The following is a 19,837-nucleotide window of genomic DNA, read 5'->3' on the forward strand; positions in this document are numbered from 1 at the left end:
CCCAGCTACTTGGGAGGCTGAGGCAAGAGAATCACTTGAACCCAGGAGGGGGAGGTTGCTGTGAGCCAAGATCGCGCCATTGCACTCCAGCCTGGGTGACAAGAGCAAAATTCTGTCTCAAAAAAAAGAAATAAAAATACAAAAATTAGCTAGGCATGGTTGGTGCATGCCTGTATTCCCAGCTACTCGGGAGGCTGAGGCAGGAGAATCGCTTGAACCCGGGAGGCGGAGGTTGCAGTGAGCCGAGATTGCACCACTGCACTCCAGCATGGGCAACAGAGTGAGACTCTCTCAAAAATAAAATAAAATAATAAAATAAAATATAACATAAAATAAAATACTAGCCAGGCACGATGACTCATGCCTGTAATCTCGGTACTTTGGGAGGCTGAGGTGGGAGGATCGCTTGAGCTCAGGAGTTCAAGACCAGCCTAGGAAACATAATGAGACTTTGTCTCTACAAAAAAACTGTTTAAAAAATTAGCTGGGTATGGTGGTGCATGCCTGTGGTCCCAACTTGGAAGGCTAAGACGGGAGGATCACTTGAGCCCAGGAGGTCGAGGCTATGGCAAGCCATGATCACTCCATTACACTCCAGCCTAGGTAGTAGAGACAGACTTTGTCTCAAAAAATTAATAATAAAGTAAAACAACTAAAAGACTATAAGTAGACTGTAACACAAAGAAAGGATAAATGCCGGAGGGAATGGATAACGCATTAACCCTGATGTGAGTACGTATTGCATGCCTATATGAAAATAGTTCATCTACCCCATAAATAAATACAACTACTATGTACCCACAAAAATGAAAAATAAAAAGGCCTGGCTCATGCCTGTAATCCCAACACTTTGGGAGGCCAAGGCGGGCAGATCACTTGAGATCAGGAGTTCAAGACCAGCCTGGCCAATATGGCGAAACCCCATCTCTACTAAAAATACAAAAATTAGCTTGGCATGGTAGCACATGCCTGTAATCTCAGCTACTCAGAAGACTGAGGCAGGAGAATCGCTTGAACCCTGGAGGCAGAGGTTTCAGTGAGCCAAGATCACGCCACTGCACTCCAGCCTGGGTGACAGAGCAAGACTCTGTCTCAAAAAATAAAAATAATTTTTTTTAAAAATAGGCCGGTTGTGGCGGCTCACACGTGTAATCCCAGCACTTTGGGAGGCCCAGGCAGGCAGATTACCTGAGGTCAGGAGTTTGAGGCCAGCCTGGCCAACATGGCGAAACCCTGTCTCTACTAAAAATACAGAATTAGCCAGTGTGGTGGCACACGCCTGTAGTCCCAGCTACTCAGGAGGCTGAGACAGGAGAATCACTTGAACCCAGGAGGCAGAGGCTGCAGTGAGCCAAGATCGTGCCACTGCACTCTAGTCTGGGCAAGACAGAGCAAGACTCCGTCTCAATAAGTAAGTAAGTAAGTAAGTAAGTAAATAAATAAATAAATAAATAAATAAATAAAGGGATGGGCAATGAATGATGACAAAGAGAGATCAGCAAATCACAAGAGCAGAGTCTAGGAGTGAATGGAGGTGATAGTGTCCCAGGCCCCTGTGGAGAGGTGGGCTTTTTTTTTTTTTTTTTTTTGAGACAGGGTCTCGCTCTTATTGCCCAGGCTAGGTGCAATGGCACAATCTTGGCTCACTGCAACATCCACCTCCCAGGTTCAAGCCATTCTTCTGCTTCAGCCTCTCAAGTAGCTGGGATTACAGGCACACACCATCATGCCTAACTAATTTTTGTATTTTTAGTAGAGACGGGGTTTCACCATGTTGTCCAGGCTGGTCTCGAACTCCTGACCTCAGGTGATCCACTCGCCTCGGCCTCCCAAAGTCCTGGGATTACGGGCATGAGCCACCACGCCTGGCCAGAGGTGGATTTTTGAGACAGACAGTGTCACACTGCTCATGATAGAGGGGGAGGCAAGCAGACGAGGTGAGGGCAGAAGGTGAGGGGTTCCGGTGTGATTATGTCTCCATGCTCTGTGGTTTCTAGAGCCCTTCATGATTTGCAAAGCATGTTACTCATTTAGAAAGCATTTTGCAAAGTTCTGGGGTTTTTACAAAGCACTTTTGAGAGCCAGAAAATTTTGCTTCTGTTCATACCCCAGAGCAACATTTCTCACACTGCATGTTGCTACCCATCTGTAGGTAATGAAATTAATTTAGCAATGCATAACTCGTGACCAGCATCTTTAGAAATAAAATAGAACACTGCAGAGTGTGCTACACAGCAAAGGTCAGAATTGTGTCATGAAGCCTTTTTTTTTTTTTTTTTTTTTGAGTCACATTGTAAAATGTATTCTTATGGTGAGTGAGTGCGGTCAAGAACATTTTATGCTGCTCTAGAGAACCTCTTGCAAAAATGCATGGGCAATCAGCACAAGAATGTTCAAGAAAAGTGTTGTCTGTAAAGAAATCTGTGGGTGAACTTGGTGATTTATGCTTGTAATCCCAACACTTTGGGAGGCGGAGGAGGGCAAATCACCTGAGTTCAGGAGTTTGGGACAAGCCTGGGCAACATGGCAAAACCCCGTCTACAAAAAAATACAAAAATTCACCAGGCGCAGTGGCATGCACCTGTAGTCCTAGCTACTCAGGAGGCTGAAGCACGAGACTCATTTGACCCTGGGAGGTGGAGGCTGCAATGAGCTGAGATCGTGCCACTGCACCACTCCAGCCTGGGTGAAAGAGTGAGACCCTGTCTCAGAAAAAAAAAAAAAACACAAATCTGGAAGCAACCTACATTTCCATTAGCAGGATAACAGATAAAGAGTGTTATGGCTGGGCACGGTGGCACACACCTGTCACCCCTGCACTTTGGGAGGGCGAGGCGGGTGGATCACCTGAGGACAGGAGTTCGAGACCAGCCTGGCCAACATGATGAAACCCTATCTCACTAAAAATACAAAAAATTAGCCAGGTGTGGTGGTGGGCACCTGTAATCCCAGCTGCTCAGGAGGCTGAGGCAGGAGAATCACTTGACCCTGGGAGGTGGAGGTTGCAGTGAGCTGAGATCATGCCACTGCACTCCAGCCTGGGAGACAAGAGCGAAACTCCGTCTCAAAAAAAAAAAAAAAAAAAAAAAAAAACAAAGAAAAAGAAAAAAAAGCAAGTTTCAGCTGAGGTGGGAGGATCCCTTGAGCCCAGGAGTTTGAGACCAGCCTTGGCAACATAGGGAGACCTTATCTCTACAAAATAAAATTAAAATTAAAATTAGCCAGGTGTAGCGGTGTGTGCCTGTAGTCCCAGCTGCTCTGGATGCTGGGTACTTGAGCCCCGGGGTGGGGATGGGGACGAGAGGGGATGTCTTGAGGCTGGGTTGAGCTGTGATTGCGCCACTGCACTCCAGCCTGGGCGACACAGCGAGACCTTGTCTTAAAAAAAAAAAAAAAGAGAGAATTGAGGCTCTCCAGGTCACCCCACTGACCTCCCTGCCCGCCCCCAGGCCATGGACAGCCAGAAGCAGTTCAGCGGTCCAGAAATCCAGTTCCTGCTTTCGTGCTCCGAAGCGGATGAGAACGAAATGATCAACTGCGAAGAGTTCGCCAACCGCTTCCAGGAGCCAGCACGCGACATCGGCTTCAACGTGGCGGTGCTGCTGACCAACCTGTCAGAGCATGTGCCGCATGACCCTCGCCTGCACAACTTCCTGGAGCTGGCCGAGAGCATCCTTGAGTACTTCCGCCCCTACCTGGGCCGCATCGAGATCATGGGCGCCTCACGCCGCATCGAGCGCATCTACTTCGAGATCTCAGAGACCAACCGCGCCCAGTGGGAGATGCCCCAGGTCAGGGAACCCGCGCGCGTGCAAGCTCGCCTCCTGGGGCTTCGGGCATGCGGGTGCTCACTTCCTGCACCCTCAGACCCCACGGGGGCTGTGCGTGCCTCGCATATCTGCCCTGCTCCAGCAAGCCCACGCCCACCCTTTTGTACACATTTTGTCCGGCTGCGCCCTTGCACATCCCTGGCTCGCCCCTGGCCACTTCTTGCGGACCTGGCCCACACAAGGATGCACACCCCTTGGGCATGAAGCAGGGTCAGTGTGTCCTGACTGTGGCTGCTCACACGCCATGCTTTCCCCTTACACGCACACCCTGGGAGCTCTGGCAGGCCCTTATAGCCCTGATGCAGCCCTACCCACACTCTCACCTCCTCGAACCTGCATGGTGACACACCCCTTGCTCACCTTCCCAGCAGCCCCCGGCGTGCCGTCTCTTGGTCCTGGCCCGCTCATGCTCACTCTTGTACATGCTCACCTTGGGGGCTCTGGGGTGCCCTGGCATGCTGACCCACCCTTCACCAGTCATCACGTTTGCCCCCAGATGCCTTCTGAAGTCCTAGCATATGTGTACCCCAACTTATTCTGGGCCCACACGTGGGTGCACACCTCTTGCACACACACCCTGAGGATGCCAATGAGCCCTCCCAGAACCCTGGCATGCTTCATTTGTTCACTGCCCACTTGCCCTCACTGTAGCCCTGGCACAACCATGCTTACCCACGCACACTTGGGCCACAGTCTCAGGCTCACCCACAAGAGCCCTCAGACCTACTCTCTAATCTGACATGCCCTATCTCAGCTCCTCCTATGCCCAGCCCACAAATGCTTGAACACCCCTCACACACTCGCTTGCCCCAAGGGTACACTCACGTGGTCCCAGCATGTCCCCAGCAGAGCTGGCACACCTGGCTGACATATGGTTCCCCTCCCCATTCCCTCACACTCCCCACACGGCCCTGACACACCCTCACCTCATTCTCTTGCACACACACTTGCTTGTTGTTCCTCAGATGCCGCCACCCCTTCTTGTCTCACACACATAGCCCGGGAGGTTTGCGCACCCGTCACCTCCTTCATGAGTGGGCCCTTCATATGTCTCCTCAGGGGGCACCAGCTCATGCACGCGGGCTCATGTCCCACACGGAGCCCTGTCCTCATGTTCTGGGAGCCAGTACACAAACTCTTGGCTCCCCTTCCCACATTCATGCCTGCCTCACGCACACTGCATAACTGCAGGCCCCTCTCACACTCATACTCCTCCTGTCCCCCCACAGAGTCCCAGGCCCTTGCACACCTGCCCCGTGTGCCCACGTCCACCGTGCACACTGAGCCTCTCGTGGTTGCACACTTTTGGCATCTTCCCATGCTGCCACGCCCTCCTTACTCCTGATCCCTCCCTGGCCCCCGGTGTCTCCTCACATACTCCGCAGGAACCCTTGAGATCTTGCACACTCATCTGTGCCCCTCGGGGCCCCACTGCATACACACCCCCATCTGGCACACAAGTGGTTGCAGCATCCTGGCACCCAGGATGTCCGCACATCCCTGCCTCTGCAGGAAGCCCCTGTTCACCACGGCCCTTCCCACTCACTCTTTGCACGTGCTGGGGGAGCTCTGCCCTCCCCTCTTCCTCTGACCCTGCGTGCTCCCCACACAAACACTCTTTCCCTTAGTGCTATTCCTCCAAACACCCGCTTCCTTCTGCTCACCCCTTCCCATTCCACTTTCCCCTGCTTCTCAGGCATCCACGTATGCCCATGTGGCCTTGGAGCACCTGTGGGGCAGTATAATAATAGGTAACACTACGGTGGTGTTGTTGTTGTTTGAGACAGAGTTTCGCTCTTGTTGCCCAGGCTGGAGTGCAATGGCACGATCTCAGCTCACTCAACCTCCACCTCCCGGGTTCAAGCGGTTTTCCTGTCTCAGCCTCCTGAGTAGCTGAGATTACAGCCATGTGCAACCATGCCCACCTAATTTTTATATTTTCAGTAGAGGCGGGGTTTTGCCATGTTGGCAAGGCTGGTCTTGAACTCCTGACCTCAGGTGATCCGCCCGCCTCGGCCTCCCAAAGTGTTGGGATTACAGGTGTGCACCACCGTGGCCTGCCCACTATACAGCATTTATCAGGCACCGGGCGCTGTTCTAATCATGCAGCATCTATTAACTCATTTAACCCTCACACCAACCCTATAATGTAGGTCCTATTATGCCCATTTTACAGAGGGGAAAACGGAGGTCCAGAGAGTTAATTCAAAATCACCCAGCTACTCAGTGGCAGAATCAGGATTTGAACCCAGGCAGGCTGGCTGCAGAGCCTTTGCCTTTAAGCACTATGCTCCTCCTCTCAAGGAAGCTAAACACATCCATTCTGGAGCCAGCTCTCTGGGGGTTCGAATCCTATATGTGCCACCTTGTCTGTGTCACCTGGGCATGTAACTTTCTGGGCCTCCCTGTCCTCATCTATAAAATGGGAAGAAAACCCGCTAGCCCTAGGCTTGTTTGTGAGGATTAAATGAGTTTTATGGAAACTGCTTGTATGGGCCTGGCCTTATTGAAGCATTTACAGGAGTACCCACAGTGAGTGCTCTCTATAAAGCTCTCTCTATAGGTTTGCTATTGATAATCAAAACAACAACATGGCCAGGCGCTGTGGCTCCTGCCTGTAATCCCAGCACTTTGGGAGGCCAAGGCCAGAGGATTGCTCGAGGCCAGTTCGACACCAGCCTGACCAACACAGACAGACCCTGTCTCTGCAAAAAAAATTTTTTTAGAAATTAGCAGGCCAGTCATGGTGGCTCCTGCCTGTAATCCCAGCACTTTGGGAGGCCAAGGCCAGAGGATTGCTCGAGGCCAGGAGTTCGACACCAGCCTGACCAACACAGACAGACCCTGTCTCTGCAAAAAAAATTTTTTTAGAAATTAGCAGGCCAGTCATGGTGGCTTATGCCTGTAATCCCAGCACTTTGGGAGAGTGAGGCGGGCAGATCACTTGAGGCCAGGAGTTCGAGATCAGCCTGGCCAACATGGCAAAACCCTGTCTCTACTGAAAATTCAAAAACTCAGCCCAGCATGGTGGCAGGCGCCTGTAATCCCAGCTACTCAGGAGGCCGAGGCATGGGGATCACGTGAACCCTGGGGACGAAGGTTGCAGTGAGACAGCGTCACTTCATTCCAGCCTAGGAGACAGAGCTAGATCTTGTCTTTTTTGTTTGTTTGTTTGTTTGTTTTGAGACAGACTTTCACTCTGTTGCCCAGGCTGGAGTGCAGTGGCACTATCACAGCTCATGGCAACCTCCGCCTCCCGGGTTCAAGTTATTCTCCTACCTCAGCCTCCCGAGTAACGGATTACAGGGGTGCGCCACCACGCCGGCTATTTTTTGCATTTTTAGTAGAGATGGGGGTTTCACCATGTTGGCCAGGCTGATCTCGAACTCCTGACCCCAAGTGATCTGCCAGCCTCGGTTTCCCAAAGTGCTATGATTACAGGCGGAGCCACCGCGCCCAGCCTGACCCTGTCTCAAAAACAAAATACCAACAATGCATTTAGAACAGCGCCTGCCGCGGTGACCCCTTGTAGCTGCCACTGCGCTGTCGCTGCTGTCCGAGCCCCCGCTGACGGCGCCCCATCCTGTCTGCCGCCCCTCGCTTCAGGTGAAGGAGTCCAAGCGCCAGTTCATCTTCGACGTGGTGAACGAGGGCGGCGAGGCTGAGAAGATGGAGCTCTTCGTGAGTTTCTGCGAGGACACCATCTTCGAGATGCAGATCGCCGCGCAGATCTCGGAGCCCGAGGGCGAGCCGGAGACCGACGAGGACGAGGGCGCGGGCGCGGCGGAGGCAGGCGCGGAAGGCGCGGAGGAGGGCGCGGCGGGGCTCGAGGGCACGGCGGCCACGGCGGCGGCGGGGGCGACGGCGCGGGTGGTGGCGGCCGCAGGCCGGGCCCTGCGAGGCCTCAGCTACCGCAGCCTGCGGCGGCGCGTGCGGCGGCTGCGGCGGCTTACGGCCCGCGAGGCGGCCACCGCAGTGGCGGCGCTGCTCTGGGCAGCAGTGACGCGCGCTGGGGCCGCTGGCGCGGGGGCGGCGGCGGGCGCGCTGGGCCTGCTCTGGGGCTCGCTGTTCGGCGGCGGCCTGGTGGAGGGCGCCAAGAAGGTGACGGTGACCGAGCTCCTGGCAGGCATGCCCGACCCCACCAGCGACGAGGTGCACGGCGAGCAGCCGGCCGGGCCGGGCGGAGACGCAGACGGCGAGGGTGCCAGCGAGGGCGCTGGAGACGCCGCGGAGGGCGCTGGAGACGAGGAGGAGGCGGTGCACGAGGCCGGGCCGGGCGGCGCCGACGGGGCGGTGGCCATGACCGATGGGGGCCCCTTCCGGCCCGAAGGGGCTGGCGGTCTCGGGGACATGGGGGACACGACGCCTGCGGAACCGCCCACACCCGAGGGCTCTCCCATCCTCAAGAGGAAATTGGGGGTGAGAGAGCAGGCAGGGTTTTGGGGTTTTGGAAAGATGGGGGATTGGAGGGAGGAAGAGAGCCCGGCTGGGTGGAGACACACACAGAGGAGAGAACTGGCTAGGGGGATGGGCACACGCACCCACGGAGGACGCACCCATGGAGGACGCACACGGGGACAGGGGGCGCCGGGCAAGAGAGACGCTCAGAGACAGAGGGATACTCAGACCCACAGAGAAAGAGACCCAGAGATGGAGACCTGGAGAAAGGGCCAGGGAGAGAGAGTGCAGGGCCGGACAGAGTGCAGGGCCCGGAGAGGTAGAGAAAATGATACTTGGAGAGCCAGAGAGAGTAAGAAACCCAGAGACCAAATTAGAGGGCAGGAAAGACCAAAACTAAGCCAGGCGCGGTGGCTTACACCTGTGATCCCAGCACTTTGGGAGGCCGAGGCGGGCCGATCACCTGAGGTCAGGAGTTTGAGACCATCCTGGCCACCGTGGTGGAACCCCTTCTCTACTAAAAATACAAAAATTAGCCGGGCATGGTGGTGTGCGCCTGTAATCCCAGCTACTCGGCAGGCTGAGGCAGGAGAATCGCTTGAACCCGGGAGGCGGAGGTTGCAGTGAGCCAAGATGGTGCCACTGCACTCCAGCCTAGGTGACAGAGTGAGACTCCGTCTCAAAAAAAAAAAGGAAAGGAAAAGAAAGACCAAGACTAAAAAAAGTCCCGAGACAGGGTCAGGGCCACTAGGAAAAGACCCTCGGAGATACTCGTTGTGGGAATGAAGTACACCATGGAGGAAGGGACCCCAAACATCCTCAGGCCCTTGGTGCTGGGAATGCCATGGGAATGTGGAGGTCAAGGTGGTGGGAAGCCCTGGGGACAAGCAGAGCTGCACTTGGAGTCAGCCCGACCCTGCGCAGTGCTTTGGGCAAAGGGCTTCACCTCGATGAGCCTCAGTTTCCCCTCTGTAAAACGGGAATCATAATCTGCCTCTTTCTGGTGGGGGGAAGTGTAAAACTTAGATTACCCAGGGGAAATAAGAGAGAAAGGAGATGAGAGGAGCAGGCAGGCAGCCTGAGAAGCGCTTAGGGTGAGGACTCAGCCCTGATGCTTGCCCTGCCCCTAGGTGGATGGAGTGGAGGAGGAGCTCCCGCCAGAGCCAGAGCCCGAACCAGAGCTGGAGCCGGAGAAAGCCGAGTGAGTGGCCTTGGGGCTGAGGGGCCTAGCCCCTATCACTGCCTCCCTCCTAGAGTAGGAGCCTCCAGAGGTCAGGCCCTGAGGCTGTCCTGGCCACCCTGTGTCCTCGGCATCACCCAGCCCAGACTCAGGCACGGAGGAGGGGCTCTGAGTAAAAGAATCAAGAAATAAATGCTCCAACCTGGGCAACATAAAAAAAAAATTAAAATTAGCCAAGCATGGTGGTGTGTGGGGAGGCTGAGGTGGGAGGATCACTTGACCCCCGGAGGTGGAGGCTGCAGTGAGCCCTGATTGCAGCATTGCCCTCCAGCCTGGGTGACAGAGCAAGACCCTGTGTCGAAAAAGAAAAAAAAATATGGAGAGATAGAAAAATGAAAACTCCCATCTAACTGCCAGGCCTTCGCATGTGCTTTCCCGCTGCCTGGAACACAGGCCCCCATGCCTACTCTGAGTCTTTCTCATCCTTTCCAATTCTCCAGGACACCTGACTCCCTCCTAAGTTGAGGAGGTGTCTCCTCCAGATTCCCACAACCCCCTGAGCTTCCTGCATCCCAGCCCCGACCACTCTGGGCTGTCACTGCCTGGTGTCACTGTCACTGCCTGTCTCCCACATTGGACTGGAGCCTCATAAGGGCAAGTCCTGATTATCTCATCATCCCATGTACCCAGTACCATCCAAACCTGGGCCAGGCACAGGGCGGGCCCTTGGTGAATGGTTTTGAATGAATGAACTCATGCATTGCCTGCCCAGGCACCTCCTGACCGCTCTCTGTCCTGCCCTGCAGTGCCGAGAATGGGGAGAAGGAAGAAGTTCCCGAGCCCCCACCAGAGCCCCCCAAGAAGCAAGCACCTCCCTCACCCCCTCCAAAGAAGGAGGAAGCTGGAGGCGAATTCTGGGGAGAACTGGAGGTACAGAGGGTGAAGTTCCTGGTAAGGATCCAGCCAGGTCACCTGAACCTTCTTCTCCCCGGGAGCCCCACCTCTGGTGCCCACCTCTCCTGCTCACCTTGTTCTTGAGTTCATCTCTTCAAGCTCATCTCTAAGAAGAACCCTAGCTGGGGAAAGGGCAGAGGCATCCCCAGACCTGCGGACAGGGTAGCATTTTCAGATGGCCCTCACTTGGTTCCTTGTCCCTTCCCTGCTCACAATCCTTATTCCAACCTCCATACCTCTGTTCATCGGGGCCACCCACCCACACTTCCACCTCCATCCTCTGTCCAGAGCTACATTCAGTGAGGCCACCACTCTGGCCTTCCCACCATGGCCTGTTCTTGGCTGTCAGCCCTTACAGTCTCAGTCCCTCCACCACTCCCAGTGCTGCTGTGGAGGTCTGAGCTCTCCCAGTTCCTGGGGAAGGGTTCATCTCATCCAGGCCAGGAAGAAGGGTGGATGTTGGGAGGCAGGTCCCAGGGTTCCCTCCATCCTGTCCCCTCTCCAGGCCTGGCCCGATAGGAGGGGGTGAGGGAGGCTGGGCACGGTGGGTCACACCTGTAATCCCAGCACCTTGGGAGGCCGAGGCAGGCGGATTGCCTGAGGTCAGGAGTTCAAGACCAGACTGGCCAACCTGGTGAAACCCCATCTCTACTAAAAATACAAAAAAAAAAAAAAAGCCAGCCATAGTGGTGCATGCCTGCAATTCCAGCTACTCAGGACGCTGAGGCATGAGAATCGCTTGAACCCAAGAGGCAGAAGTTTCGGTGAGCCGAGATCGTGCCACTGCACTCCAGCCTGGGCAACAGAGTGAGACTCTGCCTCAAACAAAGTGGTGGTGGGGGGCGGGGGGGCGGTGAGGGAATCATGTGGAACGAAGGTGGTTCCGTCAGAATTTGTGGGAAGAATGAGGGATGGAGGGAAAGGTGGAGAGAAAGAGGGAGAGATGGAAGATGTTCCTGGCCGTGTGAGGGGGCTCATGCCTGTAAGTCCAGTACTTTGGAAGTCCAAGGTAGGAGGATCACTGGAGCCCAGGAGTTTGGGGCAAGCCAGGGCAACATAGGGAGATCCCTGTCTCTACAAAAGAATTTTTTTTTTTTTGAGACGGAGTCTCGCTCTGTTGCCCAGGCTGGAGTGCAGTGGCACAATCTCGGCTCACTGCAAGCTCTGACTCCTGGGTTCACGCCATTCTCCTGCCTCAGCCTCCTGAGTAGCTAGGACTACAGGCGCCCGCCGCCACGCCTGGCTAATTTTTTGTATTTTTAGTAGAAACGGGGTTTCACCGTGTTAGCCAGAATGGTCTCGATCTGACCTTGTGATCCACCCGCCTCGGCCTCCCAAAGTGCTGGGATTACAGGCGTGAGCCACTGCACCTGGCCGAATATTTTTAATCTTTTTTTTTTTTAATTACTGCTCCTTGCAGAGCAGGGCTACCCTCTAGGCAGTGCACCCAGAGTAGCCAAAAATGTTTTCTTAATTAGCTGGGTGAGGTGACACATGCCTGTGGTCGCAGCTGTTCAGGAGGCTGAGGCGGGAGGATCACTTAAGCACAGGAGGTTGAGGCAGCAGTGAGCTATGGTTGTGTCACTTCACTCCAACCTGGGTGAGAGTAAGACCTTGACTCAAAAAAAAAAAAAATTCCCTTTCATCTTCTGTAAAGCAGGCAGGGTGACAGGTGGGGTGACCTCACTCAGGAAGCAGCATGGCCAAGTGGCTTGTAGCTTGGACTCTGGAGGCTGACTGCCCGGGTTCAAATCCCATCTCTGCCACTCGTTGGTTATGTTACCTTGAGCAAGACACCACTTCCCTGAGCCTCAGTTTCCTTATCTGTAAAGTGCGCATAACAGTAGTGCCCACTTCACAGGGGTGTACTGAGAATTAAACAAGCTCATGCAAATAAAGCTCTTAGCCCAGATGTTGGTATAAGCAAGCACTCAACAAATAGGAGGTTGAGGCCAGCCGAGGTGGCTCACACCTATAATCCCAGCACTTTGGGAGGCTGAGGTGGGTGGATCACCTGAGGTCAGGAGTTTGAGACCAGCCTGACCAACATGGTGAGACCCCGTCTCTACTGAAAATACAAAAACTAACTGAGTGTAGTGGTGCATACCTGTAATCCCAGCTACTTAGGAGGCTGAGTCAGGAGAATTTGAACCCGGTAGGCAGAGGTTGCAGTGAGCCGAGATGGCGCCACTGCATTCGAGCCTGGGTGACAGAGTGAGACCTTGTCTCAAAAATAAATAAATAGGCTGGACGCGGTGGCTCAAGCCTGTAATCCCAGCACTTAGGCTGAGGAGGGCGGATCACGAGGTCAGGAGTTTGAGACCAGCCTGGCCAATATGGTGAAACCCTGTCTCTACTAAAAATACACAAATTAGCTGGGCGTGGTGGCGCACGCCTGTAGTCCCAGCTACTCGGGAGGCGGCAGCAGAGGAATTGCTTGAACCCGGGTGGCAGAGGTTGCAGTGAGCCAAGATCGCACCACTGCACTCCAGCCTGGACGACAGAGCAAGACTCTGTCTCAAAAATAATAATAATAATAATTAATAAATAAATAAATAGGAGGTTGTAGGAAAGATATTGAGAGCCCAGGTACTTTGATTGCGGGTAAATGATGGGATGAATTCTCCAGGGAAGAGGCTGATCTGTGAGCGCTTTCTCTCTTTTTCTCTTCTCTCTCAGAACTACCTGTCCCGGAACTTTTACACCCTGCGGTTCCTTGCCCTCTTCTTGGCATTTGCCATCAACTTCATCTTGCTGTTTTATAAGGTGCTGGTCCTGAAGGGCTGGGAGGGTCGGGCCCTTATCCATGCTGTGGGATGGGAGGCTCAGCCCCTATCAGAATTTCAGGGTTCTTCCACTGAAGGGATAAGGTATTGGGCTTTGGGTCGTTAGGAGGGTTCAGGCTGGACACCTGGATCCTGGGACCCCCCTCCATGGGGGTGAGTAGGGGATACCTGGATCCATCTGGGACAGAAGCCTGAGTGTCTGTGGGAGTTAGAGCAGGAACAGGAGCTGAGTTCTCTGCTCAGCTCGGCCACATGCCAGTCCTGTGCGCCTGGGTGCAGGCCCTCAGCTCTTGGCAACACCCACTGATTCTGTTAAGCATCTTTGGTTTCACATAAGCTAAACAGAAGTTTGCAGGGAGGAAGAAATGGGCCGCTCACAGAATGGAAGGAATGGGCTAAGAACCAGGCCTCCTGAAGGACAAAGGGACCCTTGGGGTCTTGCCAGGGGTCTAGATAACAGGACAGTAAGGTAGACTAGAGAGATCGAATCATGGCTTCTGTGGGACCCAGAAGTCCCAAAGTGGGACTGCCCACTGGCGCATGACGATAGGCAAGGTGCTTACCATCCCTGTGCCTCAAGTCCCTCATCTGTAAAATGGAATACCTCTTAGAGCTGTGGGGATTGAAAGAGGATAAGGCACCAGGCACAGTGGCTCACGCCTGTAATCCCAGCACTTTGGGAGGCCGAGGTAGGTGGATTACCTGAAGTCCAGAATTCAAGACCAGCCTGGCCATATGGTGAAACCCCGTCTCTACTAAAAATACAAAAAAAATTAGCCAGGCCTGGTGGCGGGCACCTGTAATCCAAGCTATGCAGGAGGCTGAGGCAGTAGAATCCCTTGAACCCGGGAGGCAAAGGTTTCAGTGAGCCGAGATTGCACCACTACACTCCAGCCTAGGTGACAAGAGTGAAACTCCGTCCACCCCACCAAAAAAAAGAGGATGAGTGTGTGTAAGGCAGTTAGAGCAACAGTACCTGGCATATAAAAAGCACTGTGTAAATGTTTAGCTGCTACTAATTTTCATGTTAGTGTTAATATTAGTGGGCAGTCTCTTTAGGGCTCCACTATCAAGATGAACCAACTCTGTCTTCAGTTCTGTGCCACTCAGTTCAACAGGCTAATTCCCAGGTCAGAGTCTGATTTGCTAGCTACAGCCCTAGGCCCAACCCTTGATCTTGATTGACAGCCACACCAAGACTGTATCTGGTATGGTCCCAGTCCAATCTCGGGAATGGAGGCTCAATTTTGTGAGTGGGCTCTGCATGTGGCAGACCCACAGATGAATCTCTGTCCCCATTTCAGGTCTCAGACTCTCCACCAGGGGAGGACGACATGGAAGGCTCAGCTGCTGGGGATGTGTCAGGTGCAGGCTCTGGTGGCGGCTCTGGCTGGGGCTTGGGGGCCGGAGAGGAGGCAGAGGGCGATGAGGATGAGAACATGGTGTACTACTTCCTGGAGGAAAGCACAGGCTACATGGAACCTGCCCTGCGGTGTCTGAGCCTCCTGCATACACTGGTGGCCTTTCTCTGCATCATTGGCTATAATTGTCTCAAGGTGGGCCCATGGCCATGGTTCTGGGGCAAGGGCTTATTGGCTGGGTGGGGGTGGGGGCAGTGCTGGAGCACTGGCTGGGGCTGGGGGCCCTCAAAGTGGTTGGGACAGAGGGGGCCTAGGGTTGGGGTGAGGGCTGGGGAACTGGGTACAGGATTGGGGTCTCCAGCAAGGATGACAGGGGTCTCCAGTAAGGACGACATTCAGATTGGGAACGGACACGGCTTATAGCTGAGGAACCAGGTTCTGGACCACTGTCTTGATACTTTGCTATTGAACTAGTGTTCTTTAGGCTTAAAACTTTCATACATGCTATTCCCTCTGCCTGCAATACTTTGTCCTGCTTCCACCTCCTTGCACCTGCCTGTTTTATTCATCCTTCAGTTCTGAGTTCAGACCTCCCTCCCTTGGGAAGCCCCAGGTGGCATCAGGCACCACTCCTGGGCTCCCACAGCTCCCCTGTTCTCACATCCTGGCCCGATCCCTCTGCCTGTGCCCCACCCCCATTCCAGCCCTGACCCCTATATGCCCCTACATCCCAGCCCTGACACCCCTGCCTGTGCCTCTCCACTGCCAGCCCCGACTGCTCTGCCTGTGCCCCCCAATTCCAGCCCTGACTCCTCTATCTATGCCCCCCATCCCGGCCCTGACCCCTCTATCTATGCACCACATTCCAGCCCTGACCCCCCTGCCTGTGCCTCCCCCATCCCTGCCCTGACCCCTCTGCCCATGTCCCCCACATCCCAGCCCTAAGCCCTCTGCCTGGGCCTCATTTCTACCCTTATCACTGGGAAAGCACTTCTGATGTGGGGTCACACACAGACCCCAGCAAGATGTCATGGCTTCTGCTGAGACTATGGTCCAGCCAAGGTGCCTGATGCCCACCTTTGGCCTCCTCCCACTATCCAGGTGCCCCTGGTAATCTTTAAGCGGGAGAAGGAGCTGGCCCGGAAGCTGGAGTTTGACGGCCTGTACATCACGGAGCAGCCTGAGGACGATGACGTGAAGGGGCAGTGGGACCGACTGGTGCTCAACACGCCGTAAGGACCCAGCCCCCACCTCAGGGTGGCAGCAGGAGGGGACCTGGGTTTCCACCCAGTCCGGGCCTGGACCCCAAAAAACTAGGGTTTCGGTCCAGGCACGGTGGCTCACACCTGTAATCCTGGCACTTTGGGAGGCTAAGGTGGGCGGATCACGAGGTCAGGAGTTTGAGACCAGCCTGGACAACATGGTGAAATCCCGTCTCTACTAAAAGTACAAAAATTAGCTGGGCGTGGTGGCGGGCGCCTGTAATCCCAGCTACTGGGAAGGCTGAATCAGAAGAATCACTTGAACCTGGGATGTGGAGGATGCAGTGAGCCGAGATCGCACCATTACACTCCAGCCTGGGCAACAAGAGTGAAATTCCACCCCCTTCCCCCCAGACAAAAAAAAAAAAAACCTAGGGTTTCAGTCCCTGCAGGCCCTGCCTCATTCTCCCCAAGTCTTACTCTTTCTTTCCATAAAAGAGGCACATTTCCCATGCATTACAGCATCTGTGTGGGTGAGGTTGGCACACAGAGATTCCTAGACTTGAGGCCTGGAGGTTCCTGTTCAGTGACTCTGGGGTGTGAGCCCAGGAACCCGTGTTTTAAACCCTGTCTCCAGGTGTGATTCTTACTCAGGTGCAATGAGTGCAAAATAAAAAAACATGGCCAGGCACGGTGGCTCACGCCTGTAATCCCAACACTTGGGAGGCCAAGGTGGCAGATCACTTGAGGTCAGGAGTTCGAGACCAGCCTAGCCAACATGGTGAAACCCCATCTCTACTAAAAATACAAAAATTAGTCTCTACTAAAAATACAAAAAGTAGGCATGGTGGTGGGTGCCTGTGGTCCTAGCTACTCCGGAGGCTGAGGCATGAGAATCACTTAAACCTGCGAGGTGGAGGTTGCAGTGAGCCGAGATTGTGCCTCTGCACTCCAGCCTGGGCAACAGAGCGAGACTCCATCTGAAAAAAAAAAAAAAAGGAAAAGAAAAAGAAAGGAAAAAAAAAAAAAGAAAGAAAAGAAATCATTAGGGGCCCTAGGGGCCTCACTCAGTGGCTCACGCCTGTAATCTCAGCACTTTGGGAGGCTGAGGCAGGAGGATCCCTTGTGCCCAGGAGTTCAAGACCAGCCTGGACAACATAGAGAGACCTATATCTTTAGAAAAAAAAAACTAAAAAGTTAGCCAGACATGCTAGCCTGGCTAGCGCATGCGTGTAGTCTTAGCTGTTTGGGAGGCTGAGGCTGGAGGATGGCGTGAGCCCAGGAGTTCTAGGCTGCAGTGAGCTATGATTATGCCACTGTCCTTCAGCCTGAGTGACAGAGCAAGACCCTATGTCTGGGGGCCAAAAAAAAACCGAATAGGAATTGGAAGTGCAATGAATCGAAGCACTTCAAATAATTGCAAATCCGTGAATTCATAATCAATCATCGCTCCACCCTCTCAAAAAACAAAACTCGTGGCTGGGCACAGTGGCTCACATCTGTAATCAATCCTAGCACTTTGGGAGGCCGAGGCAGGCGGATCACGAGGTCAGGAGATCCAGACCATCCTGGCTAACACGGTGAAACCCCGTCTCTACTAAAAATACAAAAAAATTAGCTGAGCGTGGCAGCGGGTGCCTGTAGTCCCAGCTACTCGGGAGGCTGAGGCAGGAGAATGGCGTGAACCGAGGAGGCGGAGCTTGCAGTGAGCCGAGATGGCACCACTGCACTCCAGCCTGGGCGACAGAGCGAGGCTGTCGCCTCAAAAAAAAAAAACTCGTTGGCCATATTTGAGGATGTTAGGGCATCAATTTGTCACTTGGAAAACTGGTGAATAAAGGGCCAGAATCATGAAATTAAATGAAATCAACCAGTATGAGGAAGCAGGCAGTTGCACTGGAGTTGGTGCTGAGTCAGGCTGCTGGTTTGGACTCCTCCCCACCCGTCACCACGCCAGAGCCTCTTTATCAGAGTGCCATTCTGAGGTCTTTTTTGCACATCTGGCTCTGAATGCAAATTCTCTGCCTCATCTGGGGTCTAGCAAAGATGGCAGTGGGGTCCCCACTGTTCAAGGTTCCTACAAGAAAAGCAGTGGAGCCAGGCGCAGGTGGCTCACGCCTGTAATCCCAGCACTTCGGGAGGCCAAGGCGGGAGGGGGGATCACCTGAGGTCAGAAGTTTGAGACCAGCCTGGCCAACATGGCAAAACCCTGTCTCTACTAAAAATACAAAAATTAGCCGGGCGTGGTGGTGGGCGCCTGTAATCCCAGCACTTTGGGAGGCCAAGGCGGGTGGGGGCATCACCTGAGGTCAGAAGTTCAAGACCAGCCTGGCCAACATGGCAAAACCTCGTCTCTACTAAAAATACGAAAATTAGCCGGGCGTGGTGGTGGGCGCCTGTAATCCCAGCTACTCAGGAGGCTGAGGCAGGAGAATCGCTTGAACCTGGGAGGCAAAGTTTGCAGTGAGCAGATATCACACCACTGCACTCCAGCCTGGGCAACAGAGTGAGACTCCATCTCAAAAAAAAAGAAAAAAGAAAAACAGTGGAGTTTCAGCCAACCCTGTCGTGGCTGACAGCTCTGATCCCTCTGGCCCTAACATCTTATACTCACGCTTTCTCTCTCTCTCTCTGCAGGTCTTTCCCTAGCAACTACTGGGACAAGTTTGTCAAGCGCAAGGTGAGAGGACATGGATGCCCTGGGTCCTGGATTGGGTCCCTGCCTGCCACCAGGCCATCACAGGCCTGCCAAGCACTTGCTTGGTGTGTGACCTTGGGCAAGAGGTTTTTTTGCCTTTCTGAGTAGCACCTCAGTTTCCCCATGGGGAGATGGGCATAGTAAGCTTGCTTCCCTTTCTTGAATGGGCACATGGAAAGAGCAGAGCATCAAGGCCAAGCGTGGTGGCTCACGCCTGTAATCCCAGAACTTTGGGAGGCTGAGATGGATGTAACACTTGAGCTCAGGAATTTCACAGCAGCCTGGGCAACATGGCAACATGCCGTCTCTACCAAAAATACAAAAAATTAGCATGGTACCGCATGCCTGTAGTCCCAGCTACTCAGGAGGCTGAGGTGGGAGGATCGCTTAACCTGGGAGGCAGAAGTTGCAGTGAGCCAAGATTGCACCACTGCACCACAGCCTGGGTAAAAGAGTGAGACCTCATCTCAAAAAATATATAATAACAAAAAACAAGAAAGCATAGCATAGTGCCTGGCACAGAGTGAATACTCAAGAAATACTGGTTGAGGCCAGGCGCAGTGGCGCACGCCTGTAATCCCAGCACTTTGGGAGGCCGAGGTGGGCAGATCACTTGAGGTCAGGAGTTTGAGACCAGCCTGGACAACGTGGCAAAACTGTATCTCTACTAAAAACACAAAAATTAGCTGGGCACCTGTAATCCCAGCTACTTGAGAGGCTGAGGCAGGAGAATCACTTGAACCCGGGCGGCAGAGGCTGCAGTGAGCCGAGATCGCGCCATTGCATTCCAGCCTGGGTGACAGAGCGAGACTCCGTCTCAAAAAAAGAGAGAAATACTAGTTGAAAGAGAGGAAGTTAGCAATGTGTCTTAAGCACACACACTCTGGAACCAGATTGCCTGCTTTTCTTTTGTTTTTTTCTTTGAGACGGAGTCTCGCTCTGTTACCCAGTCTGGAGTGCAGTGGCACAATCTCAGCTCACTGCAACCTCCACCTCCCGGGTTCAAGCGATTCTCCTGCCTCAGCCTCCCGAGTAGCTGGGATTACAGGCACCCACCACCACGTCTGGCTAATTTTTGTATTTTTAGTAGAGACAGGGTTTCGCCATGTGGGCCAGGCTGATCTCGAACTCCTGACCTCAGGTGATCCACCCGCCTCGGCCTCCCAAAGTGCTGGGATTACAGGCACGAGCCACTGCGCCCAGCCGATTGCCTGCCTTTCTATTTCTGGCTTATTGACCTTTCTGTATCTCATACTCAAAGTGGGGTAATAATACGGCCAACCCTACAGGGTTGTTGTATTATATACTACATGAGCAGTATCTGGCATATAGGAGAACACTAGATATGTTGGCTGTTACTATAATTCGTTCACTCATATTTATGGAGCACCTATTATGTGCCAGGAACAGTTTTAGAAACCTGGGATC

General features: G+C 53.7%; 1 protein-coding gene across 2 annotated transcripts in view; it reads left to right on the forward strand.

The window, feature by feature from the left end:
• Positions 1-19,837, forward strand: part of RYR1 (ryanodine receptor 1) — a 157,842-nt gene that overhangs the window by 127,829 nt on the left and 10,176 nt on the right. For both annotated transcript variants that reach the window (XM_034945507.3, XM_034945508.3), the window contains 8 exons: positions 3,450-3,791; positions 7,437-8,249; positions 9,359-9,429; positions 10,215-10,359; positions 13,042-13,128; positions 14,453-14,704; positions 15,611-15,741; positions 18,349-18,391. In XM_034945507.3, the coding sequence (XP_034801398.1) occupies positions 3,450-3,791; positions 7,437-8,249; positions 9,359-9,429; positions 10,215-10,359; positions 13,042-13,128; positions 14,453-14,704; positions 15,611-15,741; positions 18,349-18,391 (1,884 nt within the window). The remainder of the gene's footprint in view (positions 1-3,449; positions 3,792-7,436; positions 8,250-9,358; positions 9,430-10,214; positions 10,360-13,041; positions 13,129-14,452; positions 14,705-15,610; positions 15,742-18,348; positions 18,392-19,837) is intronic.

Source organism: Pan paniscus, chromosome 20 (genome assembly GCF_029289425.2).
Source record: "Pan paniscus chromosome 20, NHGRI_mPanPan1-v2.0_pri, whole genome shotgun sequence".
In the NCBI taxonomy this organism is placed as follows: Eukaryota; Metazoa; Chordata; class Mammalia; order Primates; family Hominidae; genus Pan; species Pan paniscus.